Below are 22,135 nucleotides of genomic sequence, written 5' to 3'. Positions count from 1 at the left end.
ACAGAAATACTGGACCATGAGTGGAGACACAACAGACGTCATAAACAGTGATGAACGAATGTGCTCAGATAAGGTGTTATCCGCCATGTACGGGTGCTAATCAGGTGTCTTCGGCATGCTCGAAAAATATGTTCGAGTCCCCACGGCTACATGTCTCGCAGCTATTCAACAGCCGAACACATGCAGGGATAGCCTAACAAACAGAAAATCCCTGCATGTTCGCTCATCACTAGCCATAAACAATGATCTAGAAACATAAATAACAATAAGTCTAGAAAACACTGGAAGTTAAAGCAAAATCTTCTTATAAAAAAATGACCTATCATACAAAATAACGCTTCATAGAAAAATGCACATACATGGCAGAAATGGTGCTCATAGGTAATACATGTGCTTGTGTCTCAGAAATGTAATGATCTCGACATGTGATAAATAGGATTTCCTCAGCATAATGGACTGGATAATGGTCCAGCATAAGTGCATTACATCTAGACAGCTGAAAAGCACAATATATAGATGACCATGGCTCCACCAGACAAGACGTATCGGGAAACGGATCCAACCGTTCAGGATGGCAGTCAATGTACTCAGCAGATAGGCAAGAGTTGCAATGTGCAGACCTCATACAATACTCATTAAATTGCACTGTGCAAACCCATAGAAAATAATGGGAGCCGTGCAATGAGTATTTGCAGTGCGATGAAGCTGGACTGTACAGTTCAATGAAGGTCATCACATAAATAATGAAAAATTACATTTACATTCTGCTTCACAATTTAAGTAAGTCCCACACTGGATTTCTCCAGTCAGTTTCATCCCTTAGTTCTTTTGCTTGAGCATATCTCCATGTACCAATCTGCTCAAGGGAAATTCTTCCCATACACATCCTGAGGTCCAGACGTCTTAAGGATGAACAGGCGGTCATATTTCAAGGCGATTCTAGAACAGATGGAGACTCATTCAATACAGAACATTGTGGCAAGATGTAGATCTCCCAGTGCCTAATCCAGATATAGATCTTCAGGAGGTTCAAGACGCAGATCTACAAATAGCTTGTCTAGAGGTGGATTTTCAAATCGCAGGTCTAGATCTCCAGGTGAGGGATCTAGAAGACCTTCTGGTGGGCTGATCTAGAAATAAACCTCTTGATGGTGGATCTTGGAGAACATCTCACTCAGCAGTCCTGAAAATTAATAAAATGATTATTACTTTGTGATGGGAGACAATGGGCCCAGATTCATCATAGCCTTTTCTCTTCTGGTGTAAAAAGCTTTGAAGAGCCGAAAACTCGAGGAAGCGCAAAACCTTCGGAACTTTTGTAGTTTTCATGCTATTTTTGCCTAGCTCCATCAAACTGGGTAGAGCTGGGGCATGGGTGTGATGACCTCCGTTCATCAAATTCATGACCATTAGTGGTTTTTGTCATGCCACATATCTTACTCCCGCAGGGACTGGAGTAAGACTTGTGGTGAGGCGCATCCTAATGTGCACGCCACTTTGCACCTTGTTTGCTTCATTAAGAGGTGTGCGTCTCTTAATTAATCGGTCTTCACACTGCACCCTGCCCCCTCATCAAGACTGGCATGAAAAAGACTGCTTTTACATAATCAGGGCTAATTACATTTTTTTCAACTCTTATGAATAGAACTAAATTAAAAAACAACAAAATGTAAATGAGTATAAATATCTACAGCATATCAGACAAAGGTCTAAGTTTAGGCTACATGCTTACGTAACATAGTTTCTGCAGAATACACCTCGATCTAAGCAGAGATTCTCAAAATCGCTTCTACAATTAGATTAAATTTGCAGTCAACCTGCAGTATGGAGTTTACATAGGTTGAAAGTCAATGCACAGGGAAATTCCACAGCAAATCTGCAATCAAGTTATTCTTTCAGCAGTAGAATGCCAGAACGCACAGATCTTAACGTTGCCTACCCTTACACTGCAGCACATTAAATAAGCCACTCCACCTGGTTCTCGTCTAGGACACATGGTAGGTGATCCACCTCTGGCTGATTTCCCGCATCTCCTTGACAAGCGTCCAGCTCTAATAAATGAAGATGTTTTGAAGACGCCGTCTCTGCACTGATACTGTGCGCACTGTGTGTGTGCAAAATACTTGGCTCTTCCATATCTCTGTTCAAAGTGTCTCCATCTCTCCCTATTAGCTCCGGATGTGGCTCAGAGGCAGGATTGCTATCAATGCCAGGAGGTGTTTGCATAAGAGGCCAAGTTTCAGCTAGCTCTCTGCAGGCCGAGTCTGAAGTGGGTCCAAAATATGCTGGAATCATGTCCACCACAGAATCCGCGTTCCTGAAAAAAAAGCAATTATTAGGAGTGACCCTAATTGATTAGTCATAGTAACTTGTATTAATCTGTCGCCTGCACGGTCACATTCAGCCCTCATGGAGTTCATCAACTCACCAGGAATGAGGCGTGACGTCATCTATGTATCGTTTCCCATGATACATTCTCACTTATTCTGGTTCATCCAGAAATAATTCTGCCCCCCCTTTCCTATGTGTAAGTGAAACAGTTCACAAATTATAAAATATATATATATGTATGAACCCACAAGAAATCTTCAAGCGAAAGGGATTTAGACATTAACTCAGCAAAATTCAGAGTCCGGTTGCGTTATTGCCACTGTGCAAAGGCCGATGCAGGCTTTAATGGATGAATACAAGTGTGGCTTATGAATAAAATAATGCGCACTTACCCATCGTACAATGTGCTGTGTGACGGGAATATACAACCCGGGTCTATGCTGTGCGTCTCTTCACAGCACAATGATGGAATCAAGTGGACGGGACCTAAAGGGAAAAAGACAAATAACTTGCTGATTGCGAACGTCGCTTGTAAGATTTGGCTATTGGAGATGTCAATACATTTATAGAATAAAAGAAACCGTTACGTTTCCGTAAGAAATTTCACAGAATGAACAGACAAAAAATGTGTTGTGTTCATGATGATTACATGAATAAAGAATTTGTCGCACAATTAGGAAAACGATCTACTTCTTTTCCAGAAACAGGGCCACTCTTGTCAATGGGCGGTGTCTGGTGCTGCAGTTCAGCTCCTCTCAAGCAAGGTAATTTCCACCTACTGGCGTGAGGCTCCGTTCACACTGCCATTAGGTTTTGTTTCATTAGGTTTACAATGCCTCTTGACTGGAAGAATCGCATTGGTACAATGTGTCTCCGCTTGTAAACTTATCACTCACCACAAGCCTGTGGCTGCTCTTGCTGACAGCGGCAGTATGTCCTAGTTGGGTGATCGGTGACTTGTGGTCTGTTGAAACATAACAGTTCAGACCCAGTGTACTGCACTTCTTGTGATCGGCAAGACCCTGTACAACAGAGGGGGAGATCAAAAACACATTGATAATTTGAAAATATCTTAAGAAATTAATGACTCAATGAAAGGAAGGAAGGAAGCTAAAGAAGTAAGGAAGCTAAAGAGGGAAGGAAGAAAGGAAGGAAGGAAGCTAAAGAGGGAAGGAAGAGAGGAAGCTAATGAAGGAAGGAAGCTAAAGAGGGAAGCAAGGTAAAGAGGGAAGGAAGCTAAAGAGGGAAGGAAGGAAGGAAGCTAAAGAGGGAAGGAAGAGAGGAAGCTAAGGAAGGAAGGAAGCTAAAGAGGGAAGGAAGCTAAAGAGGGAAGGAAGGAAGCTAAAGAGGGAAGGAAGAGAGGAAGCTAAGGAAGGAAGCTAAAGAGGGAAGGAAGCTAAAGAAGGAAGCTAAAGAGGGAAGGAAGAGAGGAAGCTAAGGAAGGAAGGAAGCTAAAGAGGGAAGGAAGGTAAAGAGAGAAGGAAGCTAAAGAGGGAAGGAAGGAAGCTAAAGAGGGAAGGAAGAGAGGAAGCTAAGGAAGGAAGCTAAAGAGGGAAGGAAGGTAAAGAGGGAAGGAAGCTAAAGAAGGAAGCTAAAGAGGGAAGGAAGAGAGGAAGCTAAGGAAGGAAGGAAGTTAAAGAAGGAAGGAAAGTAAAGAGGAAAGGAAACTAAAAAGGGAAGAAAGGTAAAGAGGGAGGGGAATGGAAGGTAAGGGGATAAGAATGAAAGACGGGAAGGTAGAACGAGAAAGGAAGGGAGGTCAAGAGGAAAGGGAAGGAGTGAGTGGAAAGAAAGAAAGATAAGGAGGAAGGGAAAAAAGGATTGGATGGAAGGTAGAGAGGGAAGGTAAGGAATGGATGAGAAGGAAAATAAGGGATGGAAGTAATGGAAGGAAGGAATATGTAGAGGGAGGAAATGAAGGAACAGAGGGAGGAAATTAAAGGAGAAGAAATAAAGGAAAGTGGAAGAAAGTAAAGGGAAAGAAAGGAAAGGCATGATGGATAAGGAGAGGTCTGTAGCTTTCTCTCCCACCCCAGGTCTAAATATATAAAACCAGAATGGAAACTTCCATGCTTACAATTTGGCTTCTTTTCCATGAACTGCCTTTTGCAGTAGATGACAGAGAGGATGAGCAGAGCTAGGAGCACTGTGGACAAGGCACTACATATAACAGCGGCCAGAGCGGTATCCCGAGGACTTGATGCTGTAGCACTAATCTTCACAAGATTTACTTTGCTGCCTGGAAGAAATAATAAATTACATAGTTTTAAACAAAGAAAAAAAATGTAGCTGTATAGCATGGCATATGGACCATGAGGATGCCTTGGTAGATACAGAGGCATCAGCTATGTACATGTGCTTATCTGGTAAACGGAGCATATATATATGTCTGGCTTTACCAATAATCCAGAAGGCATTACATAGAATATATATTTATATGACCCACATCCCCCATCTCTACGAGAAGCTTCGGCCTTAGTCATGCGGTCATACACATGCAGACGGCTTAGCTTCCTACTGACACCGAGTTTCTGTTCCCCACATAACAAGCGGCCATGCGGAGACACAACCATCACCATGTGGAATAAATACAGATTTTCAGCTATGGCCAATATCCAAAGAGCTTATGGTCAAACCACAGTTGTCAAAATGTTCCCCAGGAGCCAAGTACTGAAATATCTGCTGCCCTTCCATAAAGCATCGAGCTTCTCCACGTTCCCATGCAGATTTCCATTCTTGTATTCCAAAACCTCCGAAATGGCTGACTGACCAGAACAAATTCATGCGAGGTCCCACGTCAGTAGATGGCGCACCACAGAGGGGATTTTAAGGTATGAAGTGGCAGGAATGAGCTTTGAAGGCAGCCACATTCATCAAAGCCAAGAGCAATCAGAGGAAAGCCGCTCCACCAACGAAGAGATTGTGTTACTTTACATAAACTCATTTATCAGACATTTCTGCAGGTTTTTCCACATCAATTATTTCCAAGATTGACTTAGTTTTGCTTCAGTTAGGAGCAGAATATGGACGTTTACCTCACCGACCATACAAGAGCCTTGACAAAGCAAAAAGGTCACATCGGAAAAGTGCAGTCCTGGCGCCAAGCCTTGTGATGTAGACAGTAGTAAGGTCACAGCGTTGGCTCCTTCCTGAAACGTCTTCGCTTAGGAAAAGCTTAAAAAAACGTGGTGTGCACATAGCCTGAAAGGGGTTTTCGTTTGTCTTCATGTGCAGCTTGTTTTAAAAAAAAAAATCCTTCTTCACCCTCCCCAGGTCTGGGGAGGGTGAGTAAAGAACTTTTTGCTTGTTTTTTTTTAAAAACAAACGGCAGCCTGGGAACAGGGGTTTTCTGAAATCAGAAAACCAACTTAGGCTGAGCTTTTATTAGTGATTAAATAATAAATGGAGTCTTCATGGCAGTTTTAAATAAATTTTGCTCAATTTTTTTTAACATCTCCCCGATGCTTTACACTGCAGCTATAATGCCTCCAAAGCGGTCTATAAAAGAAAGCCACCATACCAATAAAACAATATATAAAGGGAAGATTCCCATGCCAACTAGGAAAGGTCTGATAATTGGATCACGCGCACTCATACAAGTCTATGGGTGAATGTGAAACATCAGACTGCACTTGGATTGCCGTAAACTCAGAGAATGGAGAAATGAAGTTGATCCTGAAAACAGGACCTGTTATTGGATCTTGATGACCCGAGTTGGGGTACACTGCCATAAAGCAATAGATTTTCCCCCACTCCAAATGCAGTTTATTGGTAAAATGAGCTTTATTTTGTCCTCTCCACAGTAGTGTTGGGACATACTGGACATGCAGTCATCTACGACTAGTGGAGGTCTGTGGATGGAAGATCTTTCACCATCAATAGTTGATGCCCTCTAAAGCCGACATTTGCCGTAAACACTAAGCAGCCATTTTCTTGTGTAACTGGAGACGTGACATGACATACAGTCATTATCAAAAACATAACACCAAAAGTGAAGACCTCAACTTATACATGTCTTCAGTGTGCTAAAGGTTGAGATGTGTCCAAAGAATCTAGTGAGTGAATGGTTGTAATTCTTCGTGTCATGTAAGCAGAACAGCGAGTGTCCTATGATAAGTCGGCTTCTTCTTTCACCGCTGTGTCACCAGTCAGACATTGCTATCAATCACGGCCGCGCTGCCGCCAGTAAACGGCAGTCAATCCTTCGAAGAACTGGTTTGGGCACTTCTCGGGTTTGTGCTTCATCCTCATGTATCTTTTTCCTTCTTCAGAAAATGAGGTTGTGTAGATCAGATTGTGTTTTGCCAGAGTAACCCGGTGGACATCAATGGCTCGGTACCTCAATTTTTTTGAAAGATTTTAATTGATGAATCTGGGAGTGGGAAAAAAAGTCTGGGCGCTCTACAAAGATGGTGGGGGTGACTGCTAGGAGTTCAGGCTCACTGACCAGTACCTCTGTTATTTATACCAAATTAAAAATAGGTTTTAAGTTGAAGTAAAACTATAGGCAAAAAAAAGCAAATATTTTTTTTTTTCAAAACAATAGGGTGAATCTCGGCAGAGGTGTTAACTTGGGAATGGAGGGTGTGCATGTAATCCCTAATGGCACAGTGTATAAGGGTAGCAAAAGTTTGCCTCCCCGATATCTTGCTCAGGCCGCTCGCACTGTGAAGTGATTGGCGCCTGCAAGTTATGCAGTCATTGCCTGCATGGAGCTGCTTATGCACAGCGCAGTGAGAGGAGTTTGTCTTCAGTTGCTGCGCTCTGCGCGAGTGACGACAGAGATTACATGAACAGCTAATGATTGAACATAGTATTTATTGCACATGAATCAATCCGGTCTTCATTCATTACTAAGAGCTGCTTAGACTTTTCTAACCCTAACTTGGGATAAAGATTGGTTAAGGGTTAGGGTTAAACGTAGGGTTGGGCTTAGAGATAAATTTAATGATTGTTACAAAATGTAATACAAAAAATAACATGTAAAACATTTTTACTTTTAACATTTTTGGAAAAAGTAGGAAAAAACTATGAGTTCAAAGTACAAACCATAATTATGTCATTATTTCAATAAGGGGTTTAATACCGTACTGGTAGAAGGAACTCCAAGAGCGCTAGTGGATCACGGGTTATGGGGTGCAAAATATTTGCCTTGCCCCGGGCACTGACCGCCAATGCTACGCCACTGAATCTTGAAACTTACAAAATGGTTCATTATTTCCTCCAGGGCTTGACTCTCGGCACATTGCATAAAATGTTGTCGTGAATTTTAAACATTATCATTGCAATGATTTGGGATTTCGAACAAATAAAAAACTTTATATGGCCATATTATGGGTCCATACAACTTTTGGGTTGTATACATCTGTAATATTGCACCCATGGTAGTCTACAGGGCCATACAGGGACACAATCAGACATTGTATTACAGAGCTCATACCGTGCTGTCTGTAGGAATTACATGGTGGTACATAGGTTGCACAAGGTTCAATACTACGGACTCTATGCCTCCAAACATTTCTTTGTATCTTCTCAAGATTGTCCCACTCGATTACTGAATTGGATCATACTCTTAAAGGAAATGATCTCGCATCTGTTACACAATCTGACGTTGGGCGTAAAAACTCTGGCTTAATCAGTAAATCATACACAATGGGCCGGGATTAGACGGTGTTGGTTCTAGATTAGTGATTTATACTAAGGTCAGCAGAGGATCAATGGTATAGCAGGTTTATCGACTCTAGATAAGGCTCTTGTTTCTACAAATATTGATTCTGGATAAGGCATATTATATCCTCGTCCCAATCATTGTGAGCGGCATATATAATGTAAACAGGTGACAGCACTTGTAACCTTGCACTTTGGTTAAGTTATTTTAGCACGTGGTTAAGAAATGTAGTTGATCGTATGTCATCAGAAGAATTCAACAAGCCCCATGAGAAGAAGAAAAGACATTCCTCAGGTTGTAAGGGATACGATGAAATAGATGCATGTTGAGACTAAACTTACCTTTTTTGGGGTCGGACTTGCATTTACAACTACGTCTCTAGGGAAAGGGACTTAGTGTTCTGCCTATTGTGGTAGATCGGCTTACTCGGCTCGACACAGATGTAAAAACGGAACACTGTCTCTTTAAGAACATGCTTGGTTTATTAAACGCAGCATAAAAAAAGCTGGAAAAATAAACACGGCCCTCTGGGCAAAACAAAACACAGTCCTCCTAATGACAATCAGCCCGCTCAGGGTTAGCAATGTCCATGGTTCAGGTACTTTAACACAGGCACCAACACTTTCCTGGAGTGCTTCCTTTCCAGACACTGAACACTGCTGCCTTTGGAGGTCAACTACTTAAACCCCAGACCATGTGACTCCTCCCTCATGTGACTGATCACATGACTGTGACACCACACAGGTCCTGTCAGCACATGGCGGTGCAGCCTCTGCAGGTGGAGATAAGGTGGACATCCTTCCGCCCACTATATGGATGTCCACCTAAAAGCCAGCCCATTATGCAAATCACTTGTCACACTATGTAAACCTGCATTAAAGGTCCATTCACATGGGAAGATATATTGGTCTTACAAGAAAAGTTGTTAAAGTTTGTAATCCATTCATTTCTAGTGGTCATGGATTGGTGATCCCTTGTTAGATCGCTCTCCTGTCGTTTCAAGTACAAACAACTAGCAGACGCGTGTATACAGCAAGTGCTCAGTTTCCCTACGGCGCTACTAAAGGAAAAACAAGGTATTACATGTTGTCTACTTAAATCAATGAGCTGTTCAGGAAGAAATGGCAAGAGGGAACAGAGAGAAAACAGAGCAAACAGAGAAAAGAATCAGCATTACTTAATGGGCTTTCTAAACCAGATAACCCCTGTAAGCAGCTGTATATACCCAAAAGCATTGAAGCGCCGGATGGAAATTTTAGCTTTTACTTATTAATGGTTACAGCATGAATTATATGACTTACAAAAGGAAGTGCTGCTGTAAGGCACGTAATAAAAATGAAAGCGCCCACTGAGCTGTCCTCTTCTACATCCTCTCCGCAACATCTGTGCAGTAGGATAAGACATAAAATAGCTTTTGTGTTTTGTGCTTGAAATGTAAGTTTCCACAAGGATTAGAGGACGAAGCTGCCAGCTGGGAGCAAGAACAAAGATCGCAATCGGAAGGGCACAGGCTCAAATTGCTCTGTTCATGCTCCAAAATATTCTCCAGAGCCCTTTCCCTGTGCTGTCACTGCACAATAATATCTGTCGAGGAGGACCGGCCGTCGGCAGCTCAATGTGGCCAAAAACTCTGAAATTCAGATTAATACATTAGATACATAAGCATTTAGGTATTTAGGTAGGATGTAGAGGTAATCCAGGTATGTGCTGCCCATAACTGTGTGACTCATTTCTTCATTGAGATAATTATGGATTACAAAGACTAGAGAAACGAGTGAAATCAGAGTATAAGGATCACCGTTACTAATCCAATGTATTCATGGAGGTCTACTGCACAGTAAAGCATAGTCTCCGTTTGGTATCAGCACGTAAACGAAGGAAGGAAGACTTTTTTCCTAAGCAACAGCACCACTCTTGTCCAGGGGCATATTCTGGTATTGCAGGCAAATTTATTTAATTCTTGTTGAACTGCCATACTAAACATGACCCTACAGATAAGGGTGGTGCTGGGTCTAACCCTTAATTTCTAATCTCACACAACATGGAGGGTATTCTCTATTATGGGGGTAATCCAGTCTAAGGCCCCCTGTCTACAAGATAGTGGCCATGAGCATTTGGATGGTTCAGCAGGCTTGGCAAGTGCTCTACCCTTCATATGGCACTGCACTCGGCAGCATAGGGATGCATGCTCAACTGGTCATTCAACTCCTACTGGGGGCGGTCTTGCAGCAAGTCCCCCATTCTCGTGATCCATTAAAGTACCCATAAGGGGACCAACGCTGATCTAGTTCTCGCAATCCATTAGCGTACCCATAAGGGGACCAACGCTGATCTAGTTCTCGCAATCCATTAGCGTACCCATAAGGGGACCAACGCTGATCTAGTTCTCGCAATCCATGAGATTCCCCATGAGGGGACCAACACCCATGAGGGGACGAACGCCAATTTAACAGTTATCCCCTATATTTGGATAATTTGGAACACCTGCTTAAGTAAAGCTAGGAATTTTCACAAAGTACACGGTTAACCATCAGATGTTGCTCCCGGCTGGTACTTCAATACAACTGAAGAGAGCAGCTCCAGCGCATGCGCAGTACCCCGAGGGCCAACCTATACAGAAGTTGTTTAACCTTGGTCCTGATAGTGGCCATTATGTGATATTCCTCATGTAGTCAACTAATACTATTCATTGCTATATTGGGAGCGCGTCTACAGAACCAACCGGCAATGTGATGTCTACGTAAGGGATCCCTAAAATCATTACTTTGTACTTCTACTGGGCAAGATAAGCCAGGAAACGAGAAACAAGAGCAAAGGCGTGAAACAGGTTAGTAGATCTATGATTGAGTTTCGGGGGCAAATACAAAAAAGGGACTGGTTTGGACTAGACAAATGCAGTCAGTGTGGATATCGATTTTAGGGTCTTGGGTTTTGCGGCTTGAGATTAGGATGTACTTGGCTTAAATACATCTTGTCTCAAATCAACGTAACAGAGCAGATAGGTGGAAGAGTACCCCTCTACCTGAAATTGTGGTCAATAAATTATCTTAGGAAAATTGTTAGAAAGTGATGTAAATTAGTGCAGTAGGATTGGTAATAAAGGTAGCTGTAGAGATAAGATCGGGTCATCATTCTTTCTTTATATGTGCACATATATGCACCCGGTGCCCACATATTACATCTATTGTGTATACTTTACAAAACTCTTCCTTGAAAAGAAAGCTAAGTGGGCTTTTATTCATTGCAAAATCACTGAACACAGAAGGGAGGAACAGATGCTTCTAAATGGAAAGGAGTCTGGACTTGTTTGGCTCCATCAGTCTGATGACATTTCCATAGGGGCACACTGATTAGTCCTGCTGTGGACGTGACATCATCTCCCAACCAGGCCAACAAGTGCAAGAAGTTTGCCTTCTCCTCGCATATTCCTAGCCTATGCTGGTAGGCCGACTGGCTTGGGCAGGTACTGATGTTAAGAATGCATTCTCTGTGGAGGAGGAGTAATAGATGTAATATACATATATACAGTATAGTAACTGTTTAAGAATTTGTCTAGACTACTTAATTCCATTTCATGTACCAGATTAGGGAATTCTACAGGATTGAGAGGTTCCTCTGTTCAGGATCCTGATTTAGTCAGAGTGGACAGGGGCGTCTCTCTCAGGAGGACCAGTCCTTTCCTGCGTATACGGTAAGCCATTGACATTTGGGCACTGTGCAATTCTACACTTCTCCTCCAATGGCACTGTAGAAATGTAAATGTATATAGAACGGTTTCACCATAGATAGCAGCTGATTGCTGGAGGTTCCAGCAGGCAAAAGCTTTGTAATTGGCTTATCAAGGGACCCTTCTAACGTCTACCTCTATAAAGTCATCCAAAAAACTTATGAACAAAACCATATCATGGCTTTGTGAATCTGCAAGATGTGCAAAGTCATAATACAGCATCCATGGAAGGCAGCCAAATCAGAAATTCCTAGTCAAGGTTAATGGGACAGACATTAATTTACATCTACCTAAAGGTTGCACTAGAGCAGGGGGTACCCGACCTATAGCTCGGGAGCCACATGTGCCTCGCGGTCCCATGAATTGTGACTGACAGCTGTCTTCCAGCTTGGTGCATTAGCTCCAGGTCTAGCAAACAGGTAAGGAGAGCACATCTCAATATAGTGAATTTTGTGAGTAGCCCAGCACAGAAGAGCAGAATCCCTCAATGTCTGTCCACTATTTCATCCTTCTTCTCCGCTAGATTTCTCAAACTTAACATGGACAAAACAGAATTCATCATCTTTCCCCCATCTCACGCGACCCCCCCAACGAACCTATCCATTACAGTAAATGGCTGCCCACTCTCCCCAGTCCCACAAGCTCGCTGCCTCGGTGTAATACTTGACGCTGATCTCTCCTTCAAACCACATATCCAAGCCCTTTCCACTTCCTGCCGACTTCAACTCAAAAATATTTCACAAATCCGTTCATTCCTCAACCAAGAATCTGCAAAAACCCTAGTCCATGCCCTCATCATCTCTCGCCTCGACTACTGCAACCTCCTGCTCTGTGGCCTCCCCTCGAACACTCTGCACCCCTCCAATCTATTCTAAACTCTGCTGCCCGACTAATCCACCTGTCCCCCCGCTATTCTCCGGCCTCTCCCCTCTGTCAATCCCTTCACTGGCTCCCTATTGCCCAGAGACTCCAGTACAAAACCCTAAAGATGACATACAAAGCCATCCACATGTCTCCTCCATACATCTGTGACCTCGTCTCCCGGTACTTACCTACACGCAACCTCCGATCCCCACAAGATCTCCTTCTCTACTCCCCTCTTATCTCCTCTTCCCACAATCGTATACAAGATTTCTCTCGCGTATCACCCCTACTCTGGAACCTTCTACCAGAACACATCAGACTCTCGCCTACCATCAGAATCTTCAAAAAGAATCTGAAGACCCACCTCTTCCGATAAGCCTACAACCTGCAGTAACCACCGATCAACCAACCGCTGCACGATCAGCTCTATCCTCACCTACTGTATTCTCACCCATCCCTTGTAGATTGTGAGCCTTCGCGGGCAGGGTCCTCACTCCTCCTGTACCAGTTATGACTTGTATTGTTTAAGATTATTGTACTTGTTTTTATTATGTATACCCCTCCTCACATGTAAAACGCCATGGAATAATTGGTGCTATAACAATAAATAATAATAATAATAATAAAATCTGGATGCCTATATACTGGTCTTAGGGGTTTACATATAATTTAAGTATGGTACGCTGGAGACAGGATGATACCACCTGTCAGGGGAGGTGCTTGAAGCTGGAAGTGACAGTGTGTCGGAAGTGCTTCATGGGAGAATACTGAATGTGGGTATTGTGGGAACCACTTGATATTGGTAAACTGTTTTGCGGTGATTTCTGTGGAAAAGCTTTGGTTATTATTATACCCGTAATGGGGGTTTTGGTTGCCACTACTGTGAGGGGGGCAGTAGCTGGATGTGGATTGCGACTCTCTCACCATGTTGAATGTGGCTCTCAAGGTCAGAAACGTTGGAGACCACTGCACTAGAGTGACGGTTTTCTTTAAGACAAAGAGTGGGGATGGATCACTACAAGAAAGACAACTATCTACGAAGAGCTCCTTTAAAAGCCACCACAGAGTGTGTACATGTCCAAGGTAATGGTCGAAGGTTCAATTCATTGCCTTTTGGCTAATATCAAATGTAGCGTCTGTTTTGGCTTGGGCTGCTTGTAAAAGATGGGTACACCGATGTACACAGAAAGAAAGTTTCTGGGTATATACAGGGTGGCTCCTATAGCCATTTGTAGGTTGACCGAGACTGTCCAGATTGAATCCATGGCCAGGATATTGTAAAAGCATGAGGTACAGACGATCCCAGTTGTTGACCCTGGGGTGCTCGAGCTTGACCGAGCACACGATTCTTGCAAGGCTAACATGAGGAACTTTAATAATTCCATCTGGATGTCTGGAAAGTATACACGAGGCATATATTTCATTTATTTTTTTATGCCACTGTGAGTTCACTGTCCATATTCCAAGGAATGGTTTCCTGACAAGATGTCCCTTCTGGGGTTAGAGCGATATTTGTGGCCATCAGGTTCTTCAGTCCCACGGAGCCCCAGGTTCTCCCAATGTGGAGGACCAGACCTAAACTGTGGCTCTTGATGAATACTTGATTGGCAGCCCAGGTGGAAGCCGGGAGCAATAGGCGCTCTCTATAAGCTTTGGCGACCGGAAAACACTGATCACTGCATGTTTGGGCCTTCTAGTCCAGAGGATTGTTAAAAGGTTCTTTGGTGACTCTTCTCCTTTAGGAGATGGCTTGAGATAGACTGCATTCTTGCATACTTTTTCATATGGCATGCTGAACTTTTTTTTGCGCTTCAGCAAAGAAAGTCAAGATCTTGGCCTTTTTATTGGAAAGAAAAATATGAACGACAGAAACTCAATGTATCTCAGTACCTGGCTCTGCTGTCACCCAAGTCTGAAATATACTTGAAAGGATCACAGATGGATATAAAGTGGAGCACAAAGTACTTGTAGATTGTGTAAGATACAACAGAGGTCTGAGCAACCCTTTATTTTTCCCACTCTTAACTAGAAATGTGCTCCACACGGACTTGCCAGTTCTAGCCCTCCTACCTATGAGCGAGTTATGAATGCTTGGCACACACAATGTTTGGCTTGACATTACACTTATGCCTTTTGTAATTAGATAAATACACACAGCTGAACGGGTCACGGAGGCACAATGAGGCTCTTTAAAACATTCTCTCTTTCAACAAAGAATACAGCAATTGTTTTAGGCTCGGAGGGAAGATCAGACATCCAGTGTAATGTGACTCCTCAGACACAAGAGATAGTAGGAGGCATTCATGTAGAAAGTGGGTACAGGAGACACTTTCATGCACCTCTGATGTGTTGGATGCACAATTGCTCAAGTGGCCATGTGTGGTTTATTGAGGAACAAAGACATTTATTTCCACTGCTCAGCAACTTTGTGGGGAGGAATGCGGAGACACACTAACCAGTGGTGGGCTCCACTTCATCTTCTTTACATCCAGTGGTCTAGCAACAAGAAGCACAGCATGTTCCAGGCACAGGCAACCCTCCCCCCTCGTAAGGTATAATGGCCGAAACCCTAAACTATAGGAAGTGTTAGGATAAATTATTGCTGCTAGAAGTGGGGAAAAAAAACTAAAAAAAATAACTTTTAAAGAACAATTCAACTTTAAAAGCAAAAAAATAAAAAAGTGATCAGTAAAAATGTAAAACATTTGTAGGAACGTTATCTAGAATTAAAGGGGTTGTTTAGGTTTAAGAAAATTATAAAAAATACTCAGAATATTCTAAAATAATAAAATAAATAATACCTTACTATTCCCCTTTATTATGCTTTAAGCCATCATGGTCTGCAGCGCTCTACATCATAACTGTCCCCATTGGGGCTCACAAATTAAATTCTCTATCTGTATGTCTTGGGAGGAAACCGGAGAACATGGAAGAAATCCATCAAAATACGGGGAGAATATACAAACTTTTGCACATGTTGTCCTTGGGTGGATTTTAACACCAGAGCTGCAAAACAACAGCGCTAACCACTGAGCCACTGCGCTGTCCAAAATCGAAACATCCCCTTTGAATCCTACCTCCTGATCTATCCAAATGGGCTTGTAATGGCTGCATCCAAACAGGGGCCGATGTGGTCACATGTCCAAACAGAAAGAGGATTTAAAAAGACCACCTTTGATTTTCCTGCTGAAACGCATATGACCACTGCAGCCAATCACTGGCCACTTTTGTAATGAGTCACATTCCTGCCTGAACTGAAATACGAAGATTGGTGGGAGATTGGTAAAGAGAGTATAGTTAATTTTATCATTGTAAAGCATTCTGAAGGGCTTTAAAAAAAAATGAAAAAATTAATGGCGGGATAAGCCTTTTACAGACTAGTATTAAATCACTTTATGTTAAAAGTTTGAGGTACTTCATGAGCTTTAAAGATGTCTTTTCACCAAATTTTTCAGCTGCAAAGCGGAATACATTTTTTCTGTTTTATGTCAATTTCGCCTTTCGATTGCGGAGATATTAGCAATCAAAGTACTTGGCACTTAAGTTAACTTTTGTTAAGTCCAAGTGGGTGTTATTATATAGAAACTTGTACAGGGAGAAAAAAAAGGCCCCCAGTGAAAACTATTCGACCTCTTGGACTTTACAAAAGTTAACTCTGCCAAAAGAAACGATTGCAAATTTCTATCTCCTAGTGACCCCATACAAGTGGCCATCAGCACCAGTCAAGGGGCAACCAGCAACGTTTTATCTTCTGAAAAGAGCGGTGATTTGATGCAGAAACGTTGTATCACAAGAGAATGCCTCAACGGAGATTGAGAGTATCACAATGTGTCTGGGAAGATTGGGAAGCATGGTGACTGTCATCAAGAACTAAAGGGTCAACTCCCGGGGACCGACTGACCAACCAACAATAATATTTGTATGCAATGTCAATGATTATAATGCAAACTGAGAGGGGAGATCATGGTTTTGGTGCTTGAGTAGGTTCCCAATCCATTCCAATACAAAGAACAGGGCCCTCAATTATCACTTACGAATTAGATCAAGGGGTTGTCCAGGACAATTTTTTTTACTATAGGACGAAGGGGGAGGGCATGCTCAGAGTAGTCCCTGACTGCTCCTGCCAGTAATTCAGCAGCTCCACGTCAACAGAACAGCACTTCTTCTGGGCTGCTCTGTCGACGGGGTGTCACTGCCTACATCATGCTGACTGACAGTTTGGCTACCCGAAGTTAGGCACTGGGGAGTCATCTGTCAATCAGCATAACATTGGCAGTCATGCGTCACGACCCGTCGATAGAGCAGCTCTGTCGATGTGACGTCAGCGGAAGCCACTGAATCGCCGGCAGGAGCGGTCTGTGACAGACAGGTATTGAGCAACTAAAAAAAATTGAATAGTCCCAGATAACCTCATTAATTGTTGCACAGTACAAGAATTTCATCAAACATTGGATTGCAGATGCATTGGCGATTTGTCCGTTATGGAGCTTTCATACTGCATTTTGGCACTTGTTTAGTCCCGTTAGGGCTTATGTCCAAACCCCCTGCAAAATGGGATTCGGGCAGGAACATAGACTATAATGGTGCCTACAGAGTGAACGAGCGCTCTGTCGTGCCTCATTTTTGGGCATGTACACCTACAGGAGGTGAACACGCAGACGTAGAAGACCGCGATGGGGCGTCCATTTCCATTAGACGTAAATGCCCGAAATTCATGCACAAGAGAGCACAAGTTCGCTCTGTCAACACCCAGTCGGTGCATATGCAGGAGGTTTGGACTTAAGCCCCAACGGGATCAACCAACGGGAGCCAAAACACAATGTGAAAGTTAGCAAATTTGAGATTGAGGGTACAAATGTCTTCCCACATGTGCTAAGGCTGACATTTTTCGAATGTATCTGCAACCCGTTTTTTTATTAAGATCACATGAAATGACCAAAACATCACATTTTATATCCCTGGATTGTGTAACAATAGAAAAGTGGACACGCGCATGTTCTGTCTACATGGAGGGTGGACACAATGATCCCCAGACAGACACCGCTGGCGCCCAACAACTCTGAGCTTCTGTGCCTTTCCTATCTGTCAATGTGGCAAAAACTAAGGACATCTGGATGGAAGCGAACACTTTATATTATATCACATTGGTATCTGCAGAATCCCAGCATAGGGACTATTCAGGGACTGAATCCTTACAAGCTGAATAAATATATATATACCTGTGCTTTACGAGAGATGGAAACACCAGACTTTTTATCACATTACAGAAGCTAAACTTTGCAAAAACTTAACATGAAAAAAGAAGAAAAAAAAAAGAACTAGTGTTTTTTTTATTGAAAAAAGAATCTAATTCGATATTTTCTGTACTTATGTGGTGTATAAAGGGTCGGCACTGATTTTTTTTAAAGTTTTGCTAAAAGTGTTGCAATGATTTTTTTTTTTAAGTTTTGCTAAAAGTTTTGCACTGATTTTTTAATAAAACATTAAAAAATCAGTGCAAAACTTTTAGCAAAACTTAAAAAAAAAAAAAGTTTTGCACTGATTTTTTTAAGTTTTGCTAAAAGTGTTGCACTGATTTTTTTAAAAAGTTTTGCACTGATTTTTTAATGTTTTGCTAAAGGTTTTGCACTGATTTTTTTTAAAGTTTTGCCAAAAGTTTTGCACTGATTTTATTTTAAAGTTTTACACTGATTTTTTTAAAAGTTTTGCACTGATTTTTTAATGTTTTGCCAAAAGTTTTGCACTGATTTTTGAAAAGTTTTGCACTGATGTTTTTTATAGTTTTGCACTAATTTTGTAAAAGTTTTGCTTACGTTTATAAAGCAGAAGAAAAATTCCAGCTGTAACTGGGACTGTCTGAACAGCACAAATTATATTTTCATGTAAACGATAGGTGGATAAGAAAGGCAGCAGACTCTGAAATTGATGGCTTACATGCAGAACATTCTTCTAACCAAGAACTTTGATCAAACCGTGATATGTAAAAAACCTAAACACACACATCAGTCCCCCATCTGGACGGTGTTTTCAGCAGCCCCCGCTGTCACAAATGATTTAGGGACTTGGATGGCAACTAAAGAACTGCTGGGTGTGTGTTCAGGATGATTAATAATTTTCTAACTAAAAAGTGCAGAGTCGGATTCTGCTAGACAATAGCTCATCAGTACTAATAATAAAACACAGACACAACCATCACACCCAGGGAAAAACACAAATAATCCAGGGCCCCTATGGGCGTTGGAACAACAGAAATGGCATGCTGGGGCTGATGTTCCCATGAATATCTAGAAAATAAAGTCTTCTACGACAGAAAAATTTGCTCAAAAATCCCTTTAAATAAAAAAAAAACTCTTCAAATCTGCTTGTAATAAGGATTTGATTCATTTCAAAGACCATGCAAAAAAAAGTGTCGAAAAACACATCAAAAAGTTTTTATGCAGTTTTTGGTTATGGATTTAATTATACAGAAAAATCCAAGTCAAAATGCTTCATGTGAACAATCCTTTGTGGTGTGTTCAGTTTTTTTTTTTTACATGAAATTAAGAGCATATTCCATTACCAAAAATGACATGAAAAAAAAACCTTTTAAATTCTCTGACTTCGGAGAGGCAGCTTAACATATGTTCGCATAGAGTTTTCGTTCGTTGATTTTGAAGCAGATTTGCTTTAAAATGCACATGAAAAAAACACTTCAAATACTTTTTAAAGTCGATTTTGAAGTGGATCAGCTTCAATATCCCCATTTAAAAAAAAGATAGTAAGAACATACCCTTAGGGTATGTCTTCGCAAAGTTTTTTTTAGCAGAAACTGAGCGGAAACTTTCCAAATCCTCCTCAAAGACTGAAAATTTCTCAAAAACTTGAGTTTTTGCTCAGTTTCTACTCCAAAAGTCAGCATCAATAAATAAATGTGAACATACCCTTAGGGTTTCTTCACACAGCTTTTTCTGTTATACTTATTTCCATAGGAAAACAGGCCTTACGTGCACATGATGGCGTTCATCATTCTCAGGTGTTTTCTTCTTTGTGGAAAAAGAAGCAACATTGAATTTTTGAGGTGTTTCTGCTTGCAAAAAATACTTCAAATCTGACTTCTAAATTAACAAAAGAAGAAAACACATCGAAAAAAATGTTGGGTGAAAAAAAAATCACTTTTGGATTTAAATGAAGTGATACATTATAGGGGGGCCCAAGAGGTAAGGGGGCCCATTTCCACCTCCAAAGCAGGTGATATTTTTGATGATGAGCTATTGGACTGTAAAGAGCCCATACACTGTTCTTTCACAGGGGCCCTTTTTGGTCTGTGTCTGTCAGTGCCCCAACAGCCTGTAGATCCAGTGAGTGGATGCTAGTAGATTTCTCTAAAGATTCGCGTGACCTCCTCCCCGATTCCATCCTCTTCTGCCCCAGTGCTGAAAAAGTTCAAAAACCGTAGAGATAACCGGTATCATCGTAGACTCATAGAAGGTTAGAGTTGAAAGGGACCTCCTGGGTCATCGTGCCCTACCCCCTGCTCAATGCAGGACTCACTAAACCATCTCAGACAGATGTCTGTCCAGCCTCTGTTTGAAGACTTCCATTGAAGGAGAACTCACCACCTCTCGTGGCAGCCTGTTCCACTCATTGATCACCCTCACAGTGCTTAGACAATGGATCTACGAGCAGCAGTGGGGCTAACACAGTGGTATTGTTGTAGGACATAAAGTTGGATAGGTCTTTTTACGTCAGTAAGATTATAATGTTTAAGACATATCAGCAGAAAATGGCGAACCCCTAGGCCTGTGCTTAAATATCACAGACAGACGTTTTATCAGATAGACCAATTATAAATCTGCCTACAAAGGAAAGGCTGAATTGGATGCATTGTGGCACCATGCGACATTGCTACCGTAAAGTAAGACCACATCTCCAAATATAATCCAAGACGCTCTTGTTTCTTCCCACACTTCAAGAACAAACAGGAAGGTCGGTCAGCTTTCATAAAAAGCAGGTGGGGGATTCAGAAAGTAGCGGTGCTATATGCGATAGGTAGGTACATTAGGTCGGTGGTATTCAGTGATGGCATTGGGGCGATCCGTACGGCGCAGGCAGTGATGGAAATGGTTGCGAAAGAGTAAAACGATCTATTCCTTTACCCGATGTAAGCCATGAATGTGTGTTATAAATCGGGGATTTCTCAGCCTTCGCTGTAAATGACTCTTATCTCCCTCTGATGGTAAGTGGAGATAAGTCTGCGCCCTGTGCAAATATATAATGTGTGCTTTTTAGATACTAAATACTTACCGAGCACTAAAACCTAAAAGCAAATGTCTTCGCAATGCATAAAATATTGTGTGAAGAAACTACAGCTAAAGCAGATCTGTCCACAATACAAACTGGACAAATGAGATCTTAGACCTGATGTACTTGCTTTGAAAACACGTCAGAGTCGCTGCGTGATCCTTTGTGAAAGATGCCTTGCCTGATGTTAAAAGTTGGACTCGTAAAATGTTCATTTTAATTCCAAAATTATATAGGTGTTCTTAAAACATAAGTAGACCAGCCTCATCCGGACTAAAGGATCTATTTAATTATTTACGTAGTTTATATTGTGACTTCTGGTAACGGACCCACTTTAAACAAGAATGTCCATTGTTGAGTTGTATGCTAAAAGTTATAGTAGATGTACGTCCTATGTCTGTGACGCCCACCTATGCCCAGGCCAGGGGTTCCTCGTGTGGGATTTATAAGTGTCAGATATTTATTGCCTGTGTATAGAATATGGATTTCTGTGATGTGAAACAAAGGTGTGGACTGGGTTGCTCCTACAATTAGTCCAGTCAACAGTAATTAGTCCAGCCTACAGTAACTAGTCCAGATTACAGTAATTAGTCCAGCCTACAGAAACTAGTCCAGCCAACAGTAATTAGTCCAGCCTACAGTAACTAGTCCAGCCTACAGTAACTAGTCCAGATTACAGTAATTAGTCCAGCCTACAGAAACTAGTCCAGCCAACAGTAATTAGTCCAGCCTACAGTAATTAGTCCAGCCTACAGTAACTAGTCCAGACTACAGTAATTAGTCCAGCCTACAGAAACTAGTCCAGCCAACAGTAATTAGTCCAGCCTACAGTAACTAGTCCAGCCTACAGTAACTAGTCCAGCCAACAGTAATTAGTCCAGCCTACAGTAACTCGTCCAGCCTACAGTAATTAGTCCAGCCTACAGTAATTAGTCCAGCCTACAGTAACTAGTCCAGCCAACAGTAATTAGTCCAGCCTACAGTAATTAGTCCAGCCTACAGTAACTAGTCCAGCCTACAGTAATTAGTCCAGCCTACAGTAACTAGTCCAGACTACAGTAATTAGTCCAGCCTACAGAAACTAGTCCAGCCAACAGTAATTAGTCCAGCCTACAGTAACTAGTCCAGCCTACAGTAACTAGTCCAGCCAACAGTAATTAGTCCAGCCTACAGTAACTCGTCCAGCCTACAGTAATTAGTCCAGCCTACAGTAATTAGTCCAGCCTACAGTAACTAGTCCAGCCAACAGTAATTAGTCCAGCCTA

General features: G+C 41.9%; 1 protein-coding gene across 6 annotated transcripts in view; it reads right to left on the bottom strand.

Moving 5' to 3' along the window:
* Nucleotides 1-282: 282 nt before the first annotated feature.
* Nucleotides 283-22,135, bottom strand: part of TNFRSF19 (TNF receptor superfamily member 19) — an 87,981-nt gene continuing 66,128 nt past the window's right edge. For 3 of the 6 annotated variants that reach the window (XM_077298396.1, XM_077298397.1, XM_077298392.1), the window contains 5 exons: nucleotides 4,409-4,570; nucleotides 3,228-3,353; nucleotides 2,724-2,817; nucleotides 1,975-2,317; nucleotides 283-1,183 (listed from right to left, as the gene is read on the bottom strand). In XM_077298396.1, the coding sequence (XP_077154511.1) occupies nucleotides 1,175-1,183; nucleotides 1,975-2,317; nucleotides 2,724-2,817; nucleotides 3,228-3,353; nucleotides 4,409-4,570 (734 nt within the window). In that variant the 3' untranslated portion in view covers nucleotides 283-1,174. Of the gene's footprint in view, nucleotides 1,184-1,939; nucleotides 2,318-2,723; nucleotides 2,818-3,227; nucleotides 3,354-4,408; nucleotides 4,571-22,135 lie in introns of all 6 variants that reach the window. The other 3 variants (XM_077298394.1, XM_077298391.1, XM_077298393.1) reach the window with 2 other exon arrangements.

The sequence above is a fragment of the Ranitomeya variabilis genome, chromosome 3, assembly GCF_051348905.1.
Source record: "Ranitomeya variabilis isolate aRanVar5 chromosome 3, aRanVar5.hap1, whole genome shotgun sequence".
NCBI classification, from domain to species: Eukaryota; Metazoa; Chordata; class Amphibia; order Anura; family Dendrobatidae; genus Ranitomeya; species Ranitomeya variabilis.
The sequence above is the reverse complement of the archived record's forward strand: the minus strand, read 5'-3'. Positions and strand labels throughout refer to the sequence as shown.